General features: G+C 37.1%; 1 protein-coding gene across 4 annotated transcripts in view; it reads right to left on the bottom strand.

Annotated features, from left to right (window-relative positions):
* Positions 1-17338, bottom strand: part of SPATA16 (spermatogenesis associated 16) — a 237896-nt gene that overhangs the window by 58834 nt on the left and 161724 nt on the right. For all 4 annotated transcript variants that reach the window (XM_070465891.1, XM_070465890.1, XM_070465892.1 and 1 more), the window contains exon 6: positions 3368-3515. In XM_070465891.1, coding sequence (XP_070321992.1) covers positions 3368-3515 — 148 coding nt within the window. The remainder of the gene's footprint in view (positions 1-3367; positions 3516-17338) is intronic.

Genomic DNA, 17338 nt, shown 5'->3' with positions numbered 1-17338 from the left:
AGTCTCCAGGGGAGAAGAGGAAATTTCTAGTGTAGGATCTAGAATTAGCATTCTGGCAGGGAGAGGGGATCTTAGAAAGTAGCTCTTGTCTGGGCCAATTTGTGTGATAGGGTGGCTGGTGTACATATAAGAAGAATCTGCACCAGGAAGCACTATGGGGACTCATATAGGTGCCCTTGGGTGACCTGATGTGTCACATAAGTGAGCCCATCAGTTCCTCCTCAGACAAACAGGGCTGTCTCAAGTTGCACTAGCCATGTAATCAGCAGCTGTGCCAGCCTGCGCCAGACTTTGGAAGAGGACTCTTTGCTCACATGCCCTCAGGCTTCTGGACTTCCCTGATGGTTCAGCAGGTACAGAATCCACCTGCAATACAGGAGACACAGGTTAGATCCCCGGGTTGGGAAGATCCTCTGAAGGAGGGCATGGCAATGCGTTCCAGTGTTTTAGCCTGAAGAATCTCGTGGACAGAGGAGCCTGGCGGGCTACAGTCCAGTGGATCACAATGGGTTAGACTGAGCACAAGCTAGGAGGAGAAGAAAGTCCCGTGGAAAGGGGGAAAAATGGAGAGTTAGATCAGATAATTACTGAAGAGAAGCTAAATTTTAGAAATGATTGGATGGGATTGTGTCCCATGGGGTGGGAGAGAATACATTTTTGGCTCTGGGCAAATCAAAGGCAAACATATGTAGGTTAAAAAAAAGCCTAATATTTGTACATATTTGCTGTGTAATTGTCCAGTTACACTGCATGACTATTTGTTGAAATAAGTAACTGAATACATTTTTGGCAACATAGAAGCTTCTTAAGTTCTATCAAAGCAGATGAAAGGAGAATCCTGGGGCTTCCCCGGTGGATCAGTGGTAAAGAATCCACATGCCAATGCAGGAGACACAGGAGGTGAGGGTTCAACCCCTGGGTTGGCAAGATCTTCGGAGGAGGAGGAAATGACAGTCCACTTGACTATTCTGGAAAATTCCATGGAGAGAGGAGCCTGGTAGGGTACAGTCCATAGCATTGCAAAGAGTCAGTTGTGACTGAGCATGCTTGCCACAACAAAACACTATTCTTCTAGGCCCCATCTTTCTTTGTATGACCCACTGTCTAGCTACTGCCTTTGGCTACTGATACCTGCCCACATCATCACTCGGGACCTCTTGTGAGAAATATACAGAAGCTAAAGACCACATGTGACCTCCTCTCTTCCTCACCTTGGAATTACTTGAGGGGAAAAAAAGAGTTGCCACTAAGACTTGCACATAAGGTTAGTAATAGTGGTTTCACCATCATTCCAGCAAGAGCTTTGGAGACACCCTTTAATCAGTGCAACAGAGGCAAATGATGCATGTCATCAATGTAACAGTCTGTTAACCCAAAGTACCCATCATACAGAGCAAAGAACCCAACCAGTCCTTATGAAATTTAAAATTCAAGATCGCCTTCTCTGCCTCCCCTTCTCCTTCAGAGGCTGCATCTTTTCTCTCTGTTCTCATACAGCACTGTCACAATCTGGCAATTAGTAATTATAAAATAATAGAAACAATCATCAGTAACTTATAATTATCTTCTCTTCCATAGTATAAGATTCTTTAGCATGAATCGCCTTGCCAACAAATCATAATTCATCTTGATAACAAGTTTGATGGAGTTACATGAGACATGAATCTGGCTCATTAATGTTATTATTGTTTTTAAATCGTCAGTGGCAACAGTGTTTCCCAAGTATTAATTAATCTTCCTAACTTCTCCGTGAAGTAGGTTAAATATAACTAAATTTATTCTACCAGTAGAGAAATTGGCAAATCGGTGACCTCCTCAATGAATCTTTCTTTATTATCAATGGATCTGAGAGCAGATGTGGAAATAACTGAATCTTATCAAGTTTCCATGATATGAGATTGATATAACTTGTCAATTGCTTGCTCTTGATTTCACTCTTTTCCTCCCCAAAGCCCTCTGAAGATGTCCGTAACAAAATGATGTGATTTATAACAATTAGCAAAAATTGTGAGTTCTGAAATATTTTTATCTACTTTCTTAAAAATGCTCAAATTAAGTAAATTAGCATCAGTAGTCATTATAGCGTGTGATTTCTTCTCTTTCTATGCCTTCAAATTTTCATTGTTCCTTAAGGTTTTACTTGTTATATCTTTAAAATATCTTTTTTTTTCTGAAGCGCTTGAGGCATTTTGAAAGAAACAGATTCCATAGGACCTAAAGTTAATGCTTTCATCCCATCTTGGCTTCTATCAGATGGAAATAAGGTACCTCAATGCAACGACATGGATTCAAATCCAAGGCTCGCTGCCACTGATGTGGTGGTTTTCTGCATATCTTTGGAAAAACTATTTGTTTCTTCTGGTTACCATTTTCCATTTCTACATAAGAATCATCTTAGACACTTAAGTTATGAGAGTAACAAGAGATAATGTATGTTGAGTAGCCGACACCTTAAAAGTGATCACTAATGGAGAATATTATTAATCATATAAATCAGCGATTTGGCTCCAAAACCCTAACAAAAGGAGTGCAGGGGGCTTAACAGGAAGATACAATATTAGGTGAATGAACTTAGAGATTATGCTTAACATGGTAGTCATTGTTGATGGGCTTTTAATTTTGGAAGTAACAAAATGGTCTTTGATTTAAGTCAATGATTTAAAGACAGTAAAACGGCAATAACAAAAGCTTTTGACAACTCTTAGTATCTTAGATAACTAGATATTTCTATCTCCATTAGGGGTTGGTTCTTAATTTAACACAAGAAAATTCTTAATTTAGAATAACGTTTGGAGCATAGTAGAAAGTATTGAATGAATAAAAGCAATTGGCTTCCAGAGACAAAAGCAGCAAAGAAGAACACCGCCAGTGTTGTGTTCTGTGTACGCACTTGATGATCCAGATTTCCTTTGGGCTCCAGGGGCTGGAGAACATTAAAGAGGAAAAAAGGGGGCATTTGAGGTGTGAGATAGATGGAGCAAGGAAGATAGAAGGGACTGGAGAAAAATTTCATCTTCAGGAAAGTACTAGAATCACCTAATCTACTGATGAAGGATATGAAAAAAGGTGCCATCTTACACAAGTTACTCCTTCATTTATTTATTTTTTTATAATCTTAGCATTTCTAAGTGTTACCCCTCCTCTTAAAAAAAAGAAACATGACCGATGACACAAGGGATATTACACTAGACCTATAAGGCTAGCTCTACATAAAACCTGGAAATAACTTTCTATTTCAACTCAACAGATTAATAAAAAAAAAATCCTTAGAACAAAATAACAAAATATCAAAAGTCAGAAACATCCCTGTATCTGTTTTTTATGGAAATAAAGCATCAGCTGATACTTTGAAGATGCTGATTCTTACCTGTGTAGATATACTCCATGTATGCAGGATGAGTTTTTGTGAAAACTTCTTTTACTTTTTCTATTTTATCAGCTCTGATTTTTGTTGCAAATGGTGTGTACATAACTGAGAAAGATTCCGCTCTGGTGATGGCTTCTTCAATCATGGCCTAAGAGGAAACAAATAACCCATTTGGCATCAATAACAATATATGACTTTTTAAGAATGTAAAAAAAATATAATTACCTTTATGGATGATTTAAAAATCTATATACTGTACTGCAGAGATAACATTTTGGTCTTGAATATTCATTAGAATGAACTTTTAATTAGTTCTGGAAATACTATTTCATATTAGGAAAACCAATTAAATGGAGAAAGTTTGTAAACAGACACCTCTAAACTGAGCTTGCTTTAAGGTAAAAATAAAAATTCTGTTTTCTGAGGTGTCATTTTTAACTTGGTCTGAAACATCAAATTCTTAAATCTAATATAATTATCTTATGAACAGACACTGATAAGCAATTTGTTCTTTAAAAAAGTAATTAAAAGATCTAGATTTAAGTATTATCTATAAATAACCTGACAAGCTAGGCAAACTATGTTTTTCTTCTTCCAATATCTGGCAAAGTCGTTTGGAGATATAAAAAAAAAAAAACCTTTCTCAATTCCTTCCTAGCAAAACTTTCCTTCCCTGCAGATCACAATGGTCAAGCCATTTGAGATGAATTCAGCTATTTAAGAATCTCTTTAAATTTTCTTTGTTCATGTATGGTACCATTCTAGATAAAGCTTGTCATCACTCTGAGCTTCCTGTTTTAACAAGGTCCATTACTATTTGAAACAGACCAAAAGGGAAGTTATGTGAAGTTTTAAAAAGGAATTTATTCCTTTCCTACAACTTTTCCTTCTAACAAGCCTTGACAATTGAATAAAAAGTGGAACTGTCTGTAGTTACCTCATTTTTCTGAAAATAGCATAAAAGAATATTATAAAAATCCATATATACTTATAGGAATAGCTTTTCCCCTGACAACTCAGAGTGTCAACAACCAATAAGGAAAAATAATAGATTTGAAGTTTCCAAGAAAGAAAATCATTTAACAAACAGCAACTTTATTATTACTGGCATGGTGTATTGTTAAACAAGTTTTAGGCTAATATTAAACTCAGTAAGGAGTTGATTTTAAATGGAGAGACTGAATTTAACTTGTTGATATCCAGGTTCATTCCTCAGTGACTCCAAATGGCCCCTATGATCAGTTTTCTAACTTACAACTTAAATTTGTTGTGGGGCAAATTTCTGAATGGCTGAAGGAAAGAACTTTTCCACAACACTGTCCTTTCCAGGTTTGATGAACTGGAAGGGGGAACAAAGAATATGATTGTGATGCCAAATCCGGAGCCAGCACTTAGATGGAGGCAGCCATGGATTATAAAGCAGTGGATTCTGAGGGTGCAGCAGGTCTGGATGCTGAGGCCTGGATGCTATGATGGAAGGCTTACAAAGGGCAATGCAGGCAGCAGGTCTGGAATTCAGAGATGTGGATTAAGAACTCAAGCTGTTTAGGTACCAGGTTCTGGTCTTCCAAGAAAAATAAATATCCTTTATATTGGGTAGGGGAATATTTTCTCCAGCTTCATGCTTTGTTGTTCATTGCTGGAACATGGAATATGCGGGAATATTTTTATTGGTTTAGCTAATTCTGGGATGGCCTGTTCAGACCAAGAATGTTAGTGGTTGTACCTGGATTCATGTGGAGTGTGGTACCGAAGAAGGAAGCTGTTCTAGACCTCAGTTCTAAGGTCTTGATCTGCCTTCACTGCCTTTTGTAGGCTCCTAGTTCCTACATGAGTTCGCTAGGGCCACCGTAACAAAGTTTCACAGACTGGGTGGCTGAAACAACATAAATTAATTTTATCATAGTTCCAGTGGCTAAAAGTCTGAGATCCAGGTATTTATTTCTTTTTAGACCTCTCTCTTTGGCTAGTAGATGGCCAGGTACTTTCTCCTGTGTTTTCACATGTTTTTCCCTCTGTGTGTGTCTGTATTCTAATCTCCTCTTAAAAGAACACCGGTCATATGGATTATTGTTGCTCAGTCACCCAGTCATGTCTGACCCCATGGGCTGCAGCACACCAGGCCTCCCTGTCCCTCACCACTTCCTGGAGTTTGCCCAAGTTCATATCAATTGCGTAGTGATGCCATCCAGCCATCTCATACTCTGACACCCTCTTCTTCTGCCCTCCATCTTTCCCAGCATCAGGGATTTTTCCAAAGAGTTGGCTGTTTGCATCAGATGTCCAAAATACTGGAACTTCAGCTTCAGGACTAGCCCTTCCAATGAGTATTCAGGCTTGATTTCCTTTAAGGTTGACTGGTTTGATCTCCTTGCTGTCCAAGGAACTCTCAGGAGTCTTCCCCAGCACCACAGTTTGAAGGCATCAGTTTTTGGCATTTAGCCTTCTTTATGAACCAACTCTTACATCTGTACATGACTACTGGAAAAATCATAGTTTTGACTATATGGACCTTTGTTGGCAAAGTGATGTTTCTGCTTTTCAATATGCTGTCTAGGTTTATCATAGCTTTTCTTCCAAGGAGCTAGCATCTTTTAATTTCATGGCTACAGTCACCTTCTGCAATGATTTAAGAGTCCAAGAAAATGAAGTCTGTCACTGTTTCCACTGTTTCCCTGTCTATTTGCCATCAAGTGATGGGACTGGATGCCACGATCTTAGTTTTTTGAATGTTGAGGTTTAAGCCAGCCTTTTCACTCTCCTCTTTCATCAAGAGGCTTTTTAGTTCCTCTTCACTTTCTGCCATTAGAGTGGTATCATCTGCACATTTGAGGTTGTTGATGTTTCTCCCACCTATCTTGATTCCAGTTATAACTCATCCAGATGGGCATTTCTCATGATGTTAAACAAACAGGAGACAACAGACAGGCCTGTCATACTCCTTACCCAATTTTGAACCAGCCCAGTTCTAACTGTTGCTTTTTGACCAGCAAACAGATTTCTCAGGAGATAGGTATGATGGTCTGGTATTCCCATCTCTTTAAGAGCTTTCCACAGTTTGTTGTGATCTACACAAAGGCTTTAAATTGGATTAAATCCCATTTAAAGACCTCATTTTAACTTAATTACCTTTTTAAAGACCCTATTTGCAAATACAATCACCATCTACAGCCTGGGGTTAGGATTAGCATATGAATTTTGTAGGGGACATGGTTCAGCCCATAACACTTCCTAACATACAAGTAGCCTTTCTGGTGGTCTCTCTGAATATCTTGGTGAAGGATATGTTGCTTTAAATTCTGGGCCAAATAATTTTAGTGAAGGTATTTAATCCTCTACTTTGCTCCCAGAAAGGTATTAACAGTATCCCAGTAAGGCCAAGACAGAAGAAAACACTCTCTCCATCCCATTTCTCTTCCAACTGCTGGCAGCTTAAGTGATGCTTGCAGAATAGCTTTGCTAAGCCATCGCACAGCAGGACAGGAAGACTCGTGCCCAAGAGCCTACACCAGCTTTGTTTTTGCAAGTGGCAGAAGAGTGGTTTTCATATGACAGTTTGATCTGCTTGTTTAAGGCACTGTGCTCTTGGCTTAATGCTCTAGACATGGCATTCAGGCTTTCACAGTATTCTCCACTCAGGGGGGTATATGCTGGAGTGTGGCCTCCCTCTCTCTCCACTCAGAGTCAATAGAATTGGGGTTCTTTTGTGGCTTCTGCTCTCCATCTTGAAGATGAGTAAAGAAGTGAGTGAGTGAGCAGAGTGTGTAAGAACAAAATTGAACTTTCAATGGAGACACTTTCTCAGATGAAATTACTAGAGCCCCAAGAAGAAATATTGCCATGTAATTTTAAATATGTATTTACATATAAAGTTTTAAACACATATATTTAAAATATAAGTGTACACACACATATGTAACATTTCTGGTATAGTGTTGACTAATTTATTTGTGAAGTAGTCTGGAAAAATTTAGCTTTAAAATACTTATTATTACTATAATTATTATTATTTAAAATATTGGAAATTTTTATTGTTTTTGGTTGGGCACCAAAATATCAGGTTTTCACTTTGTGATGGTAGTAATTTAATAATTTAGAATTGGGCTTGTTTTTCATGAGCACTCTATGTCCATTAAAAAAGAATTATTTTATTGAAGTAGGTGGCACTGGTGGTAAAGAATCTGCCTACAATGCAGGAGCTGTAGGAGATGTGAGTTTGATCCCTGGGTGGGGAAGATCCCCTGGAGAAGGAAGTGGCAACCACTCCAGTATTCTTTCCTGGAAAATTCCATGGACAGAGAAGCCTGGTGGGCTATAGTCATGGAGTCGCAAAGAGTGAGCAATGGCTTAGTGACTAAGCACATAGTTGATTTACAATGTTGTATTTCTGCTATACAGTAAAGTGATTCACTTATATATGTATATATACATATACATTTTTTTCCATTTTCTTTTCCACTGTGGTTTATCACAGGATATTGAATATAGTTCCCTGTGTTATACAGTAGGACCTTGCTGTTTATCCATTCACTATTATAATAGTTCACATCTGCTGATCTCAAACTCCCAATCCATTCCGCCCCACACCTTCTGCCCTCAGCAATCACAGGTCTGTTCTCTATGTGAGTCTGTTTCTGTTTCATAGATAAGTGTGTGTGTACATGTATATATAATTTACTTATTTATTTATTTTGGGCTGTGCTGTGTCTTTACTGCCGCATGCAGACAGCTGTCTTCATTTTCTCTAGCTGTGGAGAGTAGACGGTACCCTAGTTGCTGTGTGCAGGTTTCTCGCTGTGGTGGCTTCTCTTGTTGCAAAGCATGGGCTCCAGGGTTCGTGGGCTTCCATACTGTGGCGTGTGGGCCCAGTACTTCTGTCTCCTGGGCTCTGGAGCACAGGTTCAATAGTTTTGGCACATGGGCTCACTTCCTCCTTAGCTTGTGGGATCTTCCTGGACCAGGAATCGAAATCTTGTCTCTGGCATTGACAGGTGGATTTTTCACCACTGAGCCACCAGGGAAGTCCTGTGTCATATTTTAGATTCCAGATATTAGTGATATCATATGGTATTTGGCTTTCTCTTTCTGACTTACTTAATATTGTAATCTCTAAGTCCACCGCTATTGCTGCAAATGGCATTATTTCATTATTTTTTATGGCCAAGTAGTATTCTGTTGTATATATGTACCACATCTTTATCCATTCATCTGTTGATGGGCATTTAGTTTGCTTCCATGTCCTGGCTGTTGTGAATAGTGCTGCTGTGAGTATAGGGGTGGATGTATCTTTTGGAATTGCAGCCTTGTTTGGATATATGCCCAGGAGTAGGATTGCTAGATCATATGGCAACTTTATTTTTAGTTTTTTGAGGAACCTCCATACCTTTCTCCATAGTGGCTGCACCAATTTACATTTCCACTATTTCCAGTGTAGAAGAGTTTTCTCGTCTCCATGACTTCATCACTATTTATTGTTCATAGATTTTAATGAATAATCTAGTGTGGGCAAACTGAAGATTTTAAATGCAAAGATTTTTTAAAAACTGGGATATTTTATAATAATGATAGATATTAAAATATAAATTTTAATTTATTTTTTACCACCAGTCAAAGATTTTCCTTGGTTTTGAAAATAGAGATGAGAAATTGAAACTTGTAAAAAAAAAAAAAAAAGTGCACTGAAAATGCAGGCAGATTTCAAATGGTTGTTTTTAACTTGACAAAGATTTTCTGCAATTGTGTCATTCTTTCCCATTCTTTCTGATGTCAATAAATGTCGCACGTGTGCAGAGAATGAGGAGCACAATCATTTTTCACAATCAGTTTGCATGACCTGCTGTTGTGTGCATTGCTATTAATTTTGCTTTCTTTGCTGCTACACGAAAGAAGCTTTGAAACTAGGTGTTCACATTTGGGAGTCCTAATAATTCTCTATTGTTATCCTCATGTTATCAAGTTTTAAAGCTTATAGTTATACAAACCAAGAGTGTATGTGGGCAGTTCACTTCCTCTACAAACAGTAACATCATAATTTCTCCTTATACTTTAGCTATGCAAAAAGAGCATTTGCTGCTTCAGAAATCAACTTGCCCAGGATAATTGTAAACCAAGGAAGACCTGGAGAGATAGGGAAGAGAGATACTTCCTCAAGAATAAAGGAAAAGCAATCAAAGTAGTGGAAAAAGATGACTAGCAAAAAAGAAAAGGAACAAAATTTATCTCCTTCTTCTAAATCCAAGTGGGTTGATTCTTCCTGGTAAATTTTTAAGGGACTTAAAGCACCCAGGCTAAATCTTGCAGTAACCATAAACCTCAGACATTTCCAGGATGATAGGATTATAAAAATTTCCCCCCTTTTTGCTGGAGGATTTGGATAAATTGTAACCTTTTAACTATGTGTCCAATGATGGTGGTTCAGTGAATAGAATTCCTGTCACTGCTAATTAGAAAATGTGATAAAGTTATTATAGATTATTATCAAATTATTCCTTTAATGTTCCCATTATCAGGGTTGACCATAATTGCAGTAAATTGCTTTACTTACAGGATTAAATCTGGAAGGAATCTTGGGAATTTTCCAGTTCAATTCACTGAATTGCAGATGGCTTAAGTGACTTGGAGAGGCATAAGTGACTTTTCTAAGGATTAACAGCTTTTTAATTTTATAGAATTTAGAATTAGGTTTTCAAATATTATATTTCACATTCTCTTTGGAAAATTATGTTATCCCCTCAGCTTTATCCTTGTGTTTAAAAACAGTCATAATAGATATAGCATCTTAAATTCTGAAGTATTTAATTTAGTTTTGCAGTATATGTGAGTGCTACAGAACTTTAGAACAAATATATAGACCTATCTATCTACCTACCTACTTACCTACCCATCTCCTGGACAGTTGGTTAGGCATTTTCCCTTGTAGTTAGCTGTGGCCATGTGGCTGAATGCGGGCCAATGGAATGTAGGTGGGAATGATATTCTTTCCAAGTTTAGCCCATAAAACTGGCCTAGTATGATCTATTTTCTTTCCTTATCAGCTACCTAGAGAGGAAGACTCCCAGGATGTGGATGAAGATGGAGCTACAGGATGGAAGGAGTATGGGTTCTCCTGTTGCTGGCTGGAGGACAATCAGCCAGGAACACCCACATTGGACTGTGCTGTAAGTGAGAAATCAACATTTATTAAGTTACTGGAATTTTGGAGGTTCTTAAAAAAATAATTTAACATATACATTAATTTTTTTTTTTTTTTGGCTGTGCTCGGTCTTCGTTGCTACCTGGGCTTCCCTCTAGTTGCAGCAAGCAGGGGGCTGCTCTCTAGTTGCGGTGCGCAGGCTTTTCATCGTGACAGCTTCTCTTGTTGAGGAGCACAGGCTCTAGGGTATCTGGGATCAGCAGATGTGTCTCGCAGGCTCAATAGTTGTGGTGGATGGACTGAGTTGCTCCATGGCATATGGGATCTTCCCGGACCAGGGATTGAACCCATGCCTTCTGCTTTGGCAGGTGGATTCTTTACCATGGATCCACCAGGGACACCCTGAAGTTGTTTGTTGTAGTAGTTAGTCTACCTTAATACACAAACACTATTAAAGGAAAATTGGAATCTCTCTCATAATCCATTTTTTCTACTAAGTCTTATGTGTTATAAAATAAAGGAAAAAGATATTTTAAGATGAAATAGCTTCTCATTTAGCAGTGTGATAAATGTTTTTATATACCTTATGCTTTAATTTTCCTAAAGTCCATCTAAGTAAGTGGATTCATCCTAGTGGATGAATACTATGATTGTATTGTTTCATCTTCAGTTGATACTATTAGATTCAAAGGAACCAATGCTATATTTGAAAGTTATAAATGATTGAGACGGGAACCTTTAGTTCTTAGTGGTTAATATGCCTCTTTGTTATTATAATGATGAAATTTGAAAAAAAAATAAAAAAATAATGGTGAAATTTGGAATGATACCTAGGATTTTCTAGAAAACAGAAAAATAAAATTGTTGAGCAATATTTTTCAAACTTAATCCTTATTAAATATATATGAATTTAATTCAAAACACTTCAACTTTCTTGAAACTTAGATTTAATCTAGAGAGTAGATATTCTTACAGAGAAGAATATCTTGCCTTGAGACTTACCTATAAACTACTTCATAGCATCACTTAGAAACTAGCCAGGATTGAAATTTTTATGATAATTTTATTAATATAATGATATGTCAGAATAAAATATATAACAGTTTGCCCTGCCCTGATAATCAACATTTTAATGAAGAAATGTTGCCTTGGGTTTATGGGAGTTCTTTTAATAAGCAACCTTCATTGTAAGTTGTGTATTTTTCTAGCATAAAGGAATATTTGGCAGCTTTTCCATTACATTTATTAGCTCAGTGATATGAACGTTGTAAATATCTTCATGCAATTTAAATATAAATATTTAAATTTTATTTGTCTTTTCTGGAATTTACCAAATATTGTATGAACAGGTGATTTGTAGCAAGGAAAGCACATTTTTATATAGCAGTTTTGAATTCTCTACTTTGCAACCTGTCTTGTTGAAAACAGTTACAAGAACTACCATTTTAAATTCTGAAATATTTACTTAGTTTTGCAGTGTATGTGAGTGCTATAGGATTTTAGAACATATAACTATATATGCATATGTATCCACATATTGTGTGTGTAAATGTATTCCACTATTCGTTGTCCAGTCTGGTTAGGGTTAAGGTTTTGATTATATATATGACTCCATTAGCTGAATAACTTCAGCACTTAGTGGCCAAAATTTACCCTGTATTTGTTTTTAATCATTTATATTTCATAGTAAAATTTTGTTTCCATGCCTCTTAAGCATGAAACAAAAGAGAAGTAAGGGATGTAAGATATTATTTTAAGATCATTCAACTTTATAACCAAGGAAACTGAGGCTCTTTTAGTTCTGGTGACTCAACTTGCAGTCATAAAATTAGAGATGGAAGTAAGACAAGAACACACGTCTCTGGAACCAGTGCTTTCTCTTACACTGAGAGAATTTTTATCTTTGTAAGTAGATTATTTCCTAGAATTATAAGATTAAGTATTGCTTTCATTTCCTTTTTTCATGACTGTTTTATTCCTGTCATCAAAGACAAGGATAATTTGACTCTGATGCTGACAAAGAAATAAATGGACCACATTAAGACTAAACCAGGTCAAGTTCCTCTTCACAACAATAATCCTAACATAAAGTATTCATCCTTCACTCCTACTGGCCACAGTGAGAGTGTTTTGTCTACAGGCTGCTGATTAGATTTAGGATATGCTATCAATTAGCATGCCTTTCTCAAAGAGAAACATTTACAGAAATTAAATGAAAGGCTTCTTAATGGGGAAGTCAATAATGTGCTTGGGTTGGTCTAACTTATTTAATGGCAAAGCACATATAATTTGTAAATAGAATATAAAGTATGTTCTTGTACTAAAGACCCTGAATAATTTTCTGCTTGCACATTAGAGAAACACCACCAGCTGATAGAAACTCAGAGCTACAAGTGTGGGTTTCAGCAGCCTCCAGACTGTTTAGGGTGCCACAGAGCTTTTATTCTTGATGACTTAAAATGAATCACCAAAAGGTATCGCATGAATACATAGCTGTATTACAGGTCATTATTTCATTACTGGGTATTACTAATGAGCTTTAGCTCCTGTGTTCAGTGGTAGCTGCCAGCATGGTTTGGAACCCTTTTTTGCTGTTGTGTGTTTCATCTTTATGCTTCTTTTAGTTGTATGAAAGTAGGTATTCCTTTCCCTACCTATGTATGTTGTTTTTTGATTATATTTCTTGACTGGTGTTTCACAGCTGATTAATGGTGACATGGGGACAAGAACTTGGTAACGGGGTTTCCAGGCTTGTACTGCTTTTTACCAATATATGAAAAAAAATATATATATATATAAGTACACATATATAAATATATATATATTTTTCTTTTTATCTCTTGAGCCACTATAAAAGATAACTTTGAGTGGAAAAGTCAAGGATACCCTTGAAGCAAAGGTATATTGTAGAAGTTGAAAGAATCCAAGGATGTTTACTTTGGGGACAAGACATCGGTTATATGAACTAACTCTGCCACCAGAGTGCAGCCTGCTCTTGGACTCTGCCTATGTAGATTTATGTTTAATTCGCTGATAAATATGGAAAACTCATTTTTATTATTTGAATATGTTCACTGTACCTTGGCTGAGTGCTGTAGATAAATTATTCTGTTTATTTGTTGGGTCAGCACTGGAAAATAAGCATTATCATCCCACTTTAAAGATGAGAAAACCTCACTCTTTATCTGTTATAACATGCAGTAGTTCACACTGCTACTTTGTGATACCGTTGGGATTCAAGCCAGTTGTGTATCAGTCAGAGCCTTCTGTTCTGAGACATTTATGCGATGTGGGCTCATCAGTGAAGTGCGTAGCCCCATTTGGCATTAAGATAGGATTATAAACATGAGAACCCTTAGTAGAAGGGAAAAAACATTTTAGCAGAGCCTTCCAATGAAAGAACTACTTGTCTTGGGAGCTAATAGCTCCATGGCGCTGGAAGACTTAGGAGGGATTTTGATGTTGGAATCCAGTAATAGGGATCACAATGCCAAGTAGAGTTGTGTCTTTATTGTGCTGGAGTCTAGTACTCAAAGAAGTAGACTTTGGGTGGACTCCTCATCCTGGTAATTTCTTTCCTCCCTCAAGTTTCACCCTTGCCTGGGTACCATACATCTATTTCTTTTTCATTCTTATATCTTTCATTTGCCTTTCATTAATCTTTTCTGGCCTGTAGCTCCTCACAGAGGGCCTTATAGTTTAGAAGACAACAGGTTGCAGGAAGATGGTTAATATGGGGCAAGTGTCCTTCTATATGGGCTTCCCAGGTGGCTAAGATGGTAAAGAATCTGCCTGCAATACAGGAGACCCAGTTTTGATCCCTGGGTCAATCAGATCCCCTCGAGAAGAATATGACTGCCCACTCCAGTATTTTTGCCTGGAGAATCCCATGGACAGAGGAGCCTGGCGGGTTATAGTCCATGGAGTCCTCCTATATATGATTTCTCATCATCAGGAAATCTCAGGAGGGGGATAATTACATCTGAGAAATGCAACAGACTTGTTACAGTGTATGACGTACACATACATAGACACTTCAGAGAATATGTGTATACACACACACACTCTGTGGCAACAGTAACAAAATCCAACTTCCAGTGATGTGAAAAGAAATGCAATGCTATCTTCAGGAGAACTGCCACTGTATTCCAGGTTACCTGTGTCCAGATTCGATGCATGAGAGGGCGCTCAGGGCTGGTGCACTGGGATGACCCAGAGGGATGGGATGGGGAGGGAGGTGGGAGGGGGTTCAGGATGGGGCACACATGTACACCCATGGCTGATTCATCTCAATGTATGGCCAAAAACCACTACAATATTGTAAAGTAATTAGCCTCCAATTAAAATAAATAAATTTAAAAAAAGTTTTCTCTCTGCTTTGTGTCATATGTTAATCTTAAAGCAGGCCAACCTCTACCTAATGAAAGATAAATGAAATGAAGACATGCCATGTTAGCTATGATGTTTTCCATCCCTTCAGGGTTGGGCTTCAAATAGTTCTCCCAAGGTCTTCTGGAGGTTTTTGTCTCTCATAGGCTGTTGACTCCTAGTTTAGACTGTGCTATATAAAATAGCACCTGTGCTTTCTTGGATAAATATAGATTAGTTTAACAGTTACTTTGTGATCCTGAGAAAAAGTATATCATGCCACATGTTAAAGGTTGACATTTGAAATGCCAAGGCCTCATTATTTGGAAGAGGGGAAATTATGAAAAAGAAAATAATTCCACTAGGAACTGTAGCCCAGGTAGAACAGGCAATCTTCACAAATTAGTGAGGAAAGTACAATCAGATGAATTCAAGGAAAGAGGAGAATCTATTCTTAATTGCTGTGCAATACCATCAAAAAGATGGCTGAATATAAATAAAAGCATTAAAAGCTTTGCATTTTACAGATTATCTTATACCTGGGTGAACATAGCTTAAAAAATTTCATGATTTCATGGAATAGTTATTCCACATTGCCAACTGCTAAAATAAAACAGTGACCTCAATTTCTCTGCAAGCTTATAAATCAATAACCCATAAAATCTATGGGAAATATAAAAAATAACCATAAACTCCTCTAAAACTGGTTTTGCTCATTGCAATTTTTGATCTTCAGATGCAAACAAAAACAAAGAAGGAATCCACATGTTCACAAATTTGAACTGGAAGGCAAAGCCTCTATGTAAAGAAAATAACCTCATGGCAACCTAGAAGGATAGCCACAGGATTTTTGGGAATCAAATAGTTATACCTAAATTTGTTCAAGTAAAAGAAGGCTCAAATTGCCTTATATCTCTGAAACTCACATCATTCTCAAATGAAGGAAAATGAAAGGAAATTTAGAGGTTACTTTTCCCCTAAGAACTGTCAGAAACCCAAAAAGCTTTTTAGGAGAGAAAAAAGAAAAGGAAAAGCTGACTCTATTTAATCACCTATGGATATTACTGCAAAACCAAACCAGCACCATGAAAAAAAATTATATTTATATAGTATATATATATATTTCTGAAGAAGAATGCCAAATAAATATTTCTCAGGAGTGGCTGAGGATTATTTTCTTGTTTGATATGATGCCACTCATTTTCATTTTATTTTTAGTTGGAGGATAATTACTTTACAATATGTGTTTTTTTCTGCTATACATCAGCACGAATCAGTCATAGATATATATTTGTCTCCTCCCTCTTGAATCTCCCTCCCATCTCCCACCCCTTCCAACCACCCTTCTAGGTTTTCACAGAGCACAAGGTTTGGGTTCCTTGCGTTATATCACCTGAACATGCTCGATCTCCTCTGCCACTCTTTTCTATGAAGGGTGAAATATCAACTTGCAGATAGATAGGGCTGATGTACAAGTGTGCAGCCCTCTGGAGGCCACTTTCTGAGGCTCTGTCCACCCATTCTTGCATGATCTGGATGCCGGAAATTGTTTTGGCAAGAGACAAAGCTGCTTATTTCTCAGTGAGAACTAGAATTTCAAAGGTAGGAAAACCACTAAAAGGTGACACTCTGAGTAGATTTCACACTGAGGTGAAGTAATTGAGTGTTTGACTCAGTTTTTCAAAGAAAGCTTTGGCTTTTGACATGTACATGTGTGATAGAGGAGGGGGGATGGTGTGGGGAGAAAGGAAGGATGGGGCAGGTGAAAAACAACCTCACCTACTTGGCAATCTGGTCAAATCAATGCCATCATATATATATGTGTGTGTGTGTATATATATATATGTGTATATATATATATATGTGTATATATATATATACACATACATGCACACACATATATAGTACTGATGTGTACTATATATACGTATAGATATGTACTATATATGTGTGTGTATATATAAATATATGTATATATATAGTTCTGATATGTATGCATGAATTTAATATATATATGTTCAGGTTCCTTCCTCCCTCCTTCTCTCTCTTCCTTCTTCCTTTCTTTCTTCCTTCTTAGTCCTTGGGATACTCACAGAATATCAATAGAAAAACTACACAGAACTATATAAACAGAAGATAATGTCACGGTCACTATCTCCTTCACAAGAACACTCAACCTTGGATCAAATACATGCCTAAATCACATCTTTCATTTACAAGTGAACCTCTTCTACTGGCATACTACCTCAAATAGCATCAAAGCAAATGAAACACAGGCAGCATTTAACAACGCTGGTAACCATAGAAACATATCATTAAAGAATATATAAACAGAAATGAATAATTAGATGAGAAATTCATTTCTACATTTATCTTTTTTCCAAGACCCAGGAAAAGAAGCTCTCTTTTACCTCTCATCTCAATTTGGACATTTCCTCTTTAGCCTGTCTTCTAACTGAAAAATACAAGAA

This window comes from Odocoileus virginianus, chromosome 4 (assembly GCF_023699985.2).
Source record: "Odocoileus virginianus isolate 20LAN1187 ecotype Illinois chromosome 4, Ovbor_1.2, whole genome shotgun sequence".
Lineage (NCBI taxonomy): Eukaryota > Metazoa > Chordata > Mammalia > Artiodactyla > Cervidae > Odocoileus > Odocoileus virginianus.
The sequence above is the reverse complement of the archived record's forward strand: the minus strand, read 5'-3'. Positions and strand labels throughout refer to the sequence as shown.